The sequence below is a fragment of the Cebus imitator genome, unplaced genomic scaffold (assembly GCF_001604975.1).
Source record: "Cebus imitator isolate Cc_AM_T3 unplaced genomic scaffold, Cebus_imitator-1.0 Scaffold202, whole genome shotgun sequence".
Lineage (NCBI taxonomy): Eukaryota > Metazoa > Chordata > Mammalia > Primates > Cebidae > Cebus > Cebus imitator.
This window is the reverse complement of record NW_016107517.1, coordinates 1,864,638-1,876,198: the sequence shown is the minus strand read 5'-3', so window position 1 is coordinate 1,876,198 and position 11,561 is coordinate 1,864,638. Positions and strand designations below refer to the sequence as shown.

Sequence of the window (11,561 nt, the reverse complement as noted above, 5' to 3'; positions counted from 1 at the left end):
AGAGTCTTGCTCTGTCACCCAGGCTGAAGTGCAATGAGTGGCACAATCTCAGCTCATTGTAACCTCCGCCCCCCGGGTTCATGCTATTCTCCTGCCTCAGACTCCTCATAGCTGGGATTACAGGCGCCCGTCACCACGCCCTGCCAATTTTTGTGTTTTTACTAGAGACGGAGTTTTATCCTGTTGGCCAGGCTGGTCTTGAACTCTTGACCTCAGGTGATCCGTCCACCTCTGCCTCCCAAAGTGGTGGCATTACAGGCATGAGCCACTGTATCTGGTCCTTCCCTTTATTTGTCTTGTGAAGCTCTCTTAATTGAAGCAGCTCATTCTGCTTTTTCTCTCTACTTGCTACTCACAGGCTGGCACCAAGAATATCCGCTACCTCTCCTTTCCCTACGGGAATCCTCAATCTGCAGGAAGAGACACAAGAGCTGCTGGGTTCTCAGGTAAGCTGCACCCCTGGCTGCTCTGCTGCTTTTCTGTAGTCAGATGGTAAATATCTGAGGGTGTGGACCAAGAGGCAACATCAAGAACATTATGTAGGTTACTTATATAATAGGAAAAAGAAGAAAACAACTTCTTTCATAGATGGAACTCAGAACTTTGTTTATGAACACTGAAATTTGAATTTCATATAATTTTTACTTGTCATGAAATATTGTCTTCTATTTTTTTTCAGCCCCTTAAAATATACTAACAATCTGTAGCTCACAGGCCATACACAAAGAGGAAGCAGGCCAGATAGAGCCCAAGGGTCATAATTTGATTTCATCTTGAAGAAATGTGAAAGGGGGTTTCATTGAAGTTGCCATATTTACCCACCATTTAAATATGAGCGAAATTCTCCAAAGCTGGTTTAGTTTCACTGGAATGATTTCCACCAAATTTACTGATTAAATGTTTCCCATTTAATATTTAATTATTAAGTGGAATTCTTAGAATTATTGAAACTTTATTATTCTAATAAAAGCAAAGTTACTATTTTTGTATGTGTATAAAATGATTTGCTATTAGCAAAAGGTGACAAGGAAGAAATTCTCATAAAGCTAAATTGATTCAATTTGAAGGACTATTTTTTTAAAATTTCAGATTATGTTCTTCCTGTGATTTTGGTTAAGAGTCTTTCTTTCTGAATTGATGATAATGGTGATAGAAATTGTGTGTGTGTAACTATCCTTAATTGGCAAAATTAAAACACAACAACCCTATGGAAATTGTAACATGCCATGTTATCTATTTTTATTTTCCTAATTTTTAAGTGTTAAAATTATGTTGGCAATTCAAGGAAACTAAATATATAGGATTTTAGAATTTAATCTTTAAGGAGTATATATAATTACCTCAAAATAAAACTTTTTTCTGATTTAAAAACATACTTGATACAAAATCAAAATCAATCAGTATAGAAAAGCATAAACAAGAAAGTCAAAAGAACTTGCAACCTCAATGCCAAGGTATAATCACCATAGAATGTTTTGGTGAGCTTCCTTCTAGACTTTTTCCTATGCTGTATCCACCTGACTCCCACACTACCCATACTGACACCTGCCCCCACAAAAAAAATCAGAAAAAAAAATCTGACATAAAGTCAGAGTATAGTCATTGTTTTGAGTTTTTATAAATTGCCTAGTTCACTGAACAATATATTGTATATAGGTTTCCATGTCAATAGATATGAATCTAATATTCATTTTTAATGAATGAATCAAAGTTCATTATATGCATGTACCAAAGCTTATTAAGCTACTTACTAATCAATAAATACAGTATTATTAACTTAGAATAAATATAAACAATGATATATAATAAGCACTCTGGACCACTTGTGATTGGTATTTTCACAAATGAGCAATTATTCCCTTAGTATACTTTCCTGGAAGTAAAATTTTGTGGTCAAATTAATACAGATTTAAATTTTTGCGTATATTGTTAAAACGCCATCACAAAAGATTTTATCACTAATTTACCCTCACAACAACAGTCTGTAAAAGAAGGATCTTTTCCTAATATCACTGGGCTATTGTCAAATTTTTGAGTAATCTGTAACATGATAGCATAAAATTTATATGCCAGATTTAGTTTTCATATGAATCTCTTTGATTTTTAGTGAAGTTGGACATCTTTCACATTTTGGAAATGATATTCCTTAGGGTGAAGTTTTCTGTTTCTGCCTTTGCTCATTTTTTGTTTGTTTGTTTTGTTTTGTTTTCTATTTCGTTGTTGATTTTCTTGAAATGAATTTGAAGAACTCTATATAACAAAGATATCATCCATTTTCTCTCCTATATGTTGCCAGTGATTTTTTTTTCTTTTTTTGAGTTGGAGTCTCTGTCTCTCCCCTGCTGGAGTGCAGTGGAGTGATCTTGGCTCACTGCAACCTCTGCCCCTCGAGTTCAAGAGATTCTCTTGTCTCAGCCTCCCAAGTAGCTGGGATTACAGGCATGTCCCACCACATCCAACCAATTTTTGTATTTTCAGTAGAGACAGGGTTTCACCATGTTGGTCAGGCTAGTCTCGAACTCCTGACCTCAAGTGATCCGCCTTCCTGATAAGTGCCAGGATTAGAGGCATGAGCCTCCACACTGGCCTGGCCTTCAGAAATTTTTATTAAAGCTGCTGGATCTTCCACAGAAAAATTTCAAAAATGATTCACCCAATTATTTTAATCAAGAACTTTAATAGCTTAATTTTCCCATTTGAATTTCAGCATATCTAAGATTTATCTTTGTGTAAGAATTAAAGTAGAAATGCACTTCAGATTGTTTTCAAATAGTGATGCTCCTCGTTTTTTTTCAAGATAAATGCCACCTTTTTGCGCTAAAGCCATTTATCCTGGAGAGAATTTTGGATTCCCAATTCTGCTTCATTGATTGAGTCACCTATTCACAAAACACACTCTAGCAACTGGTGTTATTTTATGTTATGAGTCAGCTATTCCACAAACAAAAGCAAACAAAACTAACAAAAGAGCAACAGATAAAAATAGGGCATATAATAGTTTATTTATTTATTTATTTTTGAGATGGAGTTTCGCCCTGTTTCCCTGGCTGCAGTGCAGGGGTGCATCTTGGTTCACTGCAACCTCTACCTCCCAGTTTCAAGCAATTTTCCTGCCTCAGACTCCTGGTAGCTGGGACCACAAGTGCGTGCCACCATGCCGGCTAATTTTTGTATTTTTAGTAGAGATGGGGTTTCACCATGTTGGCCAGGCTGGTTTTGAACTCCTGACCCCAGGTGATTCACCCGCCTCAGCCTCCCAAAGTGCTGGGTTTACAGACATGAGCCACTGAGCTCGGCCAATAGTTTAATTTTTTAAAAACAATTTTCCTGGTACAAATAACCTGGCACGATTTTTGTTATTTGAGTGAGAAGACAAGAAAGTGTCACAGTTATTTCTTTAAAAACAAAATTTTTTTAGAAAAAGTTTTTTAAAAGGAACAGGGTCTCCCTATGTTGCCCAGGCTGATCTATAACTCCTGGCCTCAAGGGATCCTCCTGCCTCAGCGTCCTAACATGCTAGGATTGCAGGTGTGAGCCACCAGGCCCAGACGACAGTTATTTCTTATGAGTTGGGCATCAATACTGCATGACTATGGTAGCAGGAGATGACCATGCAGCAGCCTCATTTGAGCACTAATGAACAAATCTTAAATAAGCATTATAAATAAAATACAGTAGAACCTTAAAAGTACAATACATCTTTCAAAGTGGGGTTTATTCGAGAATTTGAGAGTTGTTTAAGATTTGGAAGCATACATGCATTATTCACTAGACTAGTAAATAGGTCACAGGATCCTAGCCTTTTAATAGATGTCCTCACTAAAGAATATCTCAGTCACACTTTCAGACAAAGCCATAAAATGCCAGGAAAAAATAGACAGAATCTCTATGAAGGAAAAATAAAATTCTACTTCTCCACACTGTCATTTCCGCTCTATAAAGAGGATAATATTGGTTCCCTCCATATGCAATTGTATTGTCCCGATGTGAAGCCAGTCACATTCATGCAGGGTACACGTATGAACAGGTACATAAAGCTGCTAGAACAGAGCCTGGAACCAAGTAGATGTGCAAGAAATATTAGTCGTTATTACTATTACTACATAGGGATTTAAAGAAGTCTTACATGGGTAAACACAGATGTCCTTTGAAAGAAAGACAACCCTTCACAATGTCAGTTCTACATGAATTAATTCAGACTTGAAATGACATGTTAGTTCTAATGATTTCTTTTCTTTCAAAGATACTCAATTGGTTCTAAGTTTCATCTAGGTGAACAAAGAGAGTAAACTAGAAAACTGAGGGAAAAGTAATGGAACAACACTTACGTTACTAGTTATCTTTAATAAGTTTTTTTTTTTTTTTAGCTGAAAGAATCCTTGTATTTATTTTTTACACAGCACAAATGCAGATAATACAGAAGTTCATAATTCCCCACAAAACTTATAAACTTAACAACTGGGAATCAAATAAGTTTTAAAGATGGGAAATGAGTGCTCTATAATATGTTGTGGGTCATGTCTGTAGGATTTTATACACTTGTTCTTATTTGTCATGGAAACTTATGCCTATATATGCAGACTGATTTCTGGCTTGCTTGGAATTAACTGTGAATAATTTGTAATTTTGATGGTTATGATTTATGAAAAATAATAAACCATGATACATTAAAAAGGATTATAATAATGATCAGGATGAGGCTGAGATAGTCCTCAGTGTGTAGCCAAGCACGATTGATAATTAGAATCTTTCTCTCCAAACCTGAAATCTTTCTGCACCAGGAGAATGGCTGGAGGGGATCTAGGGGAGACAGTGGAGGGTCTTGTTCTGCAGGCAGGCGGTCCCTGGCTAACCCGCCTGAAACTCAGAGAACGCTTCCCTTCCTAGCTCTCCCCTTGCCTTCCAAGGTCAGGACTTTTCTTGCTCTGAATGCCTTGGAGCTCCATGCTGGTTTGGGGGACTTCCCATGCTCTTCCAGGGTTCTGTCGCCTTTAAGGCTCACTTGGTGTTATAAGTAGAGAGGTCTTGCCTGAAAACCCCTTATATGTCCTGAGGCTGCTTAGAATCTGTGTGCATTGTTGCAGATGAAAAAGCTCTGGGGATGAATGATGTTAACACAACAATGTGAATGCGCTTCATGCAATGAACTGTACACTTGTTTATAGTTAGATGAAAACAATTGGTTAGAATGGTCAATTTTATGTTATGTATATTTTACCATAAGTTTAAAAAATGTGGAGTTTGGGAGGATTGCACTCCAGGTGTGGGTTTCTGAACAGTGCGTGCTGCGTCAGGTAGTTCGTCCTCTGTGTTAAGGCCTGCCCTGCGCGGAGCAGAAGCACTTTCCCTATTTCTCCATTCACCCCAGGGTGCCCATGTCTAGAAGTTAAGGCTGTCTGTCTGTTGGCCAGGTGAAAGGTAAAAGAATAGAAATTCAGATTTTGTTGCCAAAGTATCCACTGCTCTGCCTGGATCTGCACTGCCTGGGTGCCCATGTGGAGGAGAGTTATACAAAAAAAGGACAAAACACAGTCCTCACTCTTCCTTTTTCTGCCTTCTGCTTTCCAGCCAACTTCTTCCTTCAATTTTGGGCAGCTCTAGTCACCTAAGTTGAGTGAAACTTTGCAAGTCACATACCCATGCCACTGTAGAGCTTGGAGTCCACTGTCCAATAACCCAGAAGGCGGTCAGGAAACCAAAACTGCGACTGGGGTCTGTCCACGGATGGGGCACTCAGCAGGAAAGGTTGGAGTGAGAGAACAGGGTTTGCGGACAGAAGTCTCCAGGCCATTCTTTCCTTAGTTAGTGCTCCAAGCACTAAGGATCCAGAGGGACTGGTCCCAGGCCCCATCATACAGCAGACGTTAGAGGGGAGTCATGGAAAAAAATGGACAGATAGATCAATTAATGTTTTCTTTATTGATAGAAGTTGGTCTTCTTTGCCCAATTTCCAAGCTACCTTCTTCTTAGTATAATTTGGTCACATTTTACGAAAAACATTACTGAGCAGGATATTTTAAGATTTTCAGGTGTCCCACATCCTAAATACATTTTTTCAAGTGTAAACCTTTGGGCATATTTATTCTAGATGTGGAGTTTTTGTTTTGTTTTTTAGGAAGGAGAATGGGAGAAAGAACACGGCTTTCAGATTTAAATATAAATGCCTGAAAATATCTAAATTAGCAGGAGAATATTTAAAGGGAAAATAAATTTATAAGGCTAAGACTTTGAGGAAATGAGAGTAAATGAGATATGTGAGAAATATTCCTTTGAAGATGTGTGCACATTGAAGTGGGGACAAGGCAATGTCCTAGGCATGGGTTAGGGATCTGGAAGAGAATCCAAGAGGGGATATTGCATAGACTGCTGCTGGCTCCCCTCTTGCAAGGTAGCCCTCTCTCTTGCACGTGGATACATCAAGGAGACAGCAAGGAGGCCTGATGGTAAGAAATGGATTTGAAGCTGAGCAGGCTCTGCTCAAACTCCAGTCACATATTCACCAGTGTGTGATATTGAGCATAGCTTAACCTTGTGATACCTCAGCCACTTTACTTGTGAGAGTCATACCTTTATTCACCTGAAAGGGCCGCTATGAGGGTTCAATGGCATGAGTATGTAAAAGGATTAGCATAGTGACAGGGATATAGTAAATTATCAGGAAAGGGAAGTTCCCATCATGTGCCAGTCACAGTCTGTCACCTGCTTACTCCTCTGAAAGGAGGGCATCTGGTCACACCATGATCTCTGCCGTGGCTCCCTCCTATCCCCGTTTCTCCAGAATTGACTCTTTCTGTATCAAGGATTGGAACTCAGATGTACTGCTTTCTGGTAACCACTTATTAAAAAGCAAATAATGATAAAAGCAACCACTTCCAGATGGCTGCACCACGTAACCTTCTGTGTAGCATTGGCTTTGGACAAGACCAAGAATCTTTGTGTCCCATGTTTATGTCTATGGCCAACTGATCTGTTTCTGCAAAAAGACACTACCTTACTTACCTGGGGAGACTGGTTTGATACACCATTTTCATGCATTTCTGTTTATTTATGACACTGCACTTAAAGCTTCTGTCCTTCCATCTCCCTGGGGCAGCAGTGACCTCGAGAAGGGAAAATCATGCTAACAAGAAAGTTGAGTGTAAGACCACATGTTCTCACTCATAGGCAGGTGTTGAACAAAGAGAACACATGGACACAGGGAGGGAGCATCACACACTAGGGTCAGTTGAGGGGGCTAAGAGAAGGACAGCAGGGAGTCGGGAGGGTGGGAAGGGATAATGTGGGGAGAAATACCAGACATAGGTGATGGGGGGGATGAAGGCAGCAAACCACCTTGCTGTGTATGTACCTATGCAACAATCCTGCATGATCTGCACATGTACCCCAGAACCTAAAGTACAATAAAAAATAATAAATAAATAGAAAGTTGAGTGTAAGAGCTGAAACCTCAGGAAGGGCTATGCTTCACTCTGAGTTCCTGCCATCTGGATATTAAGTCTTAACTCTGGTCTTAAGTGTTATTCTTTCCCCTTCTTGTCATGATGTTTTCCCAGATGATGACGGCAGCAATCCAGGATCCCCATCCATCACGTTCAGTGCACACTCTCGGATAAGGTCACTTCAGAAGCAACAGGCACCAGAAATAATCCCAATGAAGAGCCTACGCAGAGGAGGCAAGACATTAAGCTTTGGTTATCAAAGAAGCACAAGCCAAGAAGAGCACATGGGTGGAAGCAGGAGGGTGGCTTTAAGGCCCAAACCTCCATTTCACGCAGTGGATGAGGAGGGTGAGTCTGGAGGAGAGAGTGAGGGTGAGGCCTTCGCAGTTCGCTCGAGGTGGACAACTGACCGTGGACACGGCAGGGACTATCACAGGTCCCACAGTCCTTTGCTCCAAAGAAAATAGTGTTATTGTCCACAAGATTTTTTCGGTGTTTCTCAAGAATCTGTCTTCCTATAACTGTGAAAGGAGAATTTCTGAAATTCAGAAGCGAGCTATTGAGTTTGCTGTTTTGAAGCTATTAGACATGGATGTGTAAGCAGCAGGAAGATTTTTTCCAATGACTGGGAACAAACTTGCAGGCTCTGCCATGCTCTTAGTGTGGGGTACCTTTTAATTCCATGTGGGTGAGAGAAGTTTATCACCCCAGGAATTAGTCACTAAGAATCCCTAAGAACTTTCCATCAGGAGCATCAGATCCAAGCCATATATTGAGATACAAGTGTTATTGGTCAGTAATTCACATTGCCTATATGCATATGCAACTTATAATCACATTAAAACTAGAAGGGGCTTTTGAAGTCACCTTACTCAACCCATTGTGTTTATAGACAAGGCCATCTAGTCCAAGGTTACATGGTGAGTTCACAGTTGGATTGTCCTCCCTCCAAACTGAAACTAATTTGATTTTGATTTCATATTCAATATGCAATAATTATGTTTTATCAGAGATAAAATGTGTTATGAAGTTGCTTTATTTAATCAGTAGCAATGATAGACGTGATACACACTCCAGGATTAATCTGTGAACAATGGGCTTACAGTCTATTTCATAATTGGAATACTTATTTTAAAAATGAATATCAGAAACAAAACAGCCATAAACAGACTTTAATAGCAATGAAATTAAAAACAGATATTTATTAGGTGTGCATTTGTAGGGTGTGAAATTTTACCCTAGGGGATGAAACTATTTTTCAATTTCATTTTCCATCCTCTTCATCCCCAAACTCAACCTTGAATCTCACACTTCAACTCTTCAATTTTACGAGACTACTTTATCTTTCCTTGCTTTTTGTCTTCTCATCCATCTTCCCTCTCTGCTTCTGGCCACCAGTAAATTAGGAAACATTTATCAAGCGTTGTTATTGGGCCAAATGACTGACCTACGATATGCAACTAACCAAATACCCTTTTGCCATCACTATTTTTGACATCTCTACCATCTTCAGCTGGTTTAATCTTATGTGTCTTTAAAGGCCATGATCAAGGCATCCTGCTCTCTAGACCAGCCTTTACCTTCTCCCTTGGTGCCCTCACATCCCTTTGGATGTGCCATGTACCTTACCTGTGGATTACGCCTATCCATGCACACGTAGGTTCATTCTGGTGGTCAGTGAGCTGAAGGACAGGGAGGACACTTTGTTCATTTTAAACTGTATCCGTTTATCTGTTGTGTTTTTTTGTCTCACCACTTTACCTATTTTGTATTTTTGGGCTTTTTTCTCATCATTTTCTCTTATCAGTTATTATAGTGCCTTGTACATGGTAGATTATCTATAAATGTTAAACTCACAATAGCATTTTAAAGCTGTAAAGGGCATTAGAAAAGGTGTTGTCAGACATTTTTATTTTGGAGATGATAAAAATTGTGTCTTGAGATGCTATCTGGTGCCAACTCAGAGTTTACTTTTCCTTGAAGGATGCTTGCTTGTCCTCTAATATAACCCATGGATGCTAGTTACTGACTAGACATATGCTTTCTCCTGAATTTATCTTTTTTTTAATGATTTGCACTCATTTTCCTGCTGCAGTCATAGAAACGCCTTCAAAAAAGTCCATTGTCTTTCTTCTTCTGAACCTAAAATATAAAGCTGCTTCTAAATTGTCTAAGTATCTTGATTTTAATAAAAATTATGCACTGTCAAATAACAGTAATCAGCCTAAAGGGATAGAAGCATACATAAAACTCAGGAATCTTTGTTTTTTTTCCTTTTTTTTTTTTTTGTGGAGCTGGAGTCTTGCTCTGTCACCCAGGCTGGAGTGTAGTGGTGCTATCTCTGCTCACTGCAACCTCTGCCACCCGGGTTCCAGCAATTCTCCTGCCTTAGCCTCCCAAGTAGCTGCGACTACAGGTGTGCACCACCACACCCGACTAATTCTGGTATTTTTAGTAGAGATGGGGTTTTACCATGTTGGCCAGGCTGATCTCCAACTCCTGACCTCAAGTTCCCGCCTTGGCCTCCCAAAGTGCTGGGATTAGGTGTGAACCACTGCACCCAGCCAGATTTTGTTCTCTTTGCTTAAAGAAACAAGCAATCAACAACAACAGAAAACAAACTGTGCCCCATGAAAGGCAGTGGGCTATTATCCTTAAACTGCAGATGGAGATACAGCAGCCCAGAGAAGTCTTCAGAATTCACCTTTCCAGTGCCATTAGGAAAACTAGTTCTTGAGACCTGAAGTGTTCCTACATCCGTTACTGGACTCCTTCCATGCAACAACAGAAATCCCTTGTGAAGGCCCCTTTCCTGAGCAACCAGCAAGGTCTAAGAATTAGTGGACTCTGTGTAACTCTCCTGTTTTACTCTGAGATGCTGATCCCATTAAGGTGAGCAGTGGTATGACTTAGTAGAGTAGCACTTTCCTCTTTAGTTGGCAGCGGTCTTGACGGAGTTGTTTAAGGACATTTGCTCATCTAGACACTGACTGGCCATGGCTGTTCAAGCCTGGAAAGAGGCCCTGAGGTTACTTCCTAAAACTTCTGGTAGGTTGAGGGCCCCAGTGATGCTGTGATTCTGGTGGCTCTGTCAGACTTGGAGAGCTTACAGCCAAAATGGCCTCTCTATTTGATCATTCACTATTGTCTGAAAATGCAGTGTGATCGGATCTTCCCTCCATACAGTACTCTGGAAGAGCAGTGCACTTTGGAGACTGGTTGAGTGTACAGAAGCTAGCCCAGGAATGCTCTGGTTATCAATTTCCCATGATGAGTTTTTCCAAAAGGCACCCAGCTGTGCAGCAGAGAGGACATTCTCTTCAGTGTCAAGGAGAGCCTGGTTGGTGCTTCTTCCCTACTCCCCTCTGAAAGGGGATGAAATTGCATCAAGTTTCCTATTCTGAGCCTGGCTTCTGGTCCGCTAAGCAGTCAACATTCTCTGCCAATGGGCCCAAATAATTTGTTCTTTTATTTTCATCCTAAAGAAATCAGATGCACAACACACACAATCCTAATTTTCCCCTAAGAGCTTTTGTTTTGTTTGTTTTTAACTTCCCAAAACCTATTTATATTATTAGCCTGAAGGGTCTTGGGTTTCAGTGAATTTCTGAAGTTAAGTACCATTTCCTTTTATTTTTCCTATATGGTAGCCTTCCAACTTAAAGATTTGCCACACATTCCTGGTGTTTGGAATATGGTAAATGTTCTTATTCATCCTCCTCAAGTCAGACATGATGTCATGGGCACCTCTCCTGTCTTTAACCTATCTGCTAGAACAGAAACATTGACCTAGAAGGGAATCCACTTTGACAAAGTGGAGAATGAGATTCTGGACGCTTTATTATGTTTCCTCTATTCTTTTCCTTCTCTCACAAAGGCTCTAAACTGTGTTTCTCTGAAAAAGTTGAAGGGTCATGGGAGGCAGAGCTGGAATTACCTGAATTTCATGATGAAATTACTTTTCCTGTATAAGAGGTGACTACTAAGGCAGAATTCAAGTCTTCAGCCTGGAGTGTTGATTTCAGCTTGCGGAGAAGCCCTGTGAATATTGGCTCACCTGTCAAGACCCCTGACACTATGATCATTTAGATTTTCAATAATATAGTTATTTCAAAGCCCAGG

The 11,561-nt window shown here is 39.9% G+C and overlaps 1 protein-coding gene across 1 annotated transcript in view; it reads left to right on the top strand.

Annotated features, from left to right (window-relative positions):
* The window catches only part of SLC9A4 (solute carrier family 9 member A4), a 62,534-nt gene extending 53,253 nt beyond the window's left edge, over nt 1–9,281 (top strand). The window contains exons 11-12 of the mRNA XM_017547850.2: nt 359–446; nt 7,554–9,281. Coding sequence (XP_017403339.1) covers nt 359–446; nt 7,554–7,906 — 441 coding nt within the window. The 3' untranslated portion in view covers nt 7,907–9,281. The remainder of the gene's footprint in view (nt 1–358; nt 447–7,553) is intronic.
* The last annotated feature ends 2,280 nt before the right edge of the window (nt 9,282–11,561 follow it).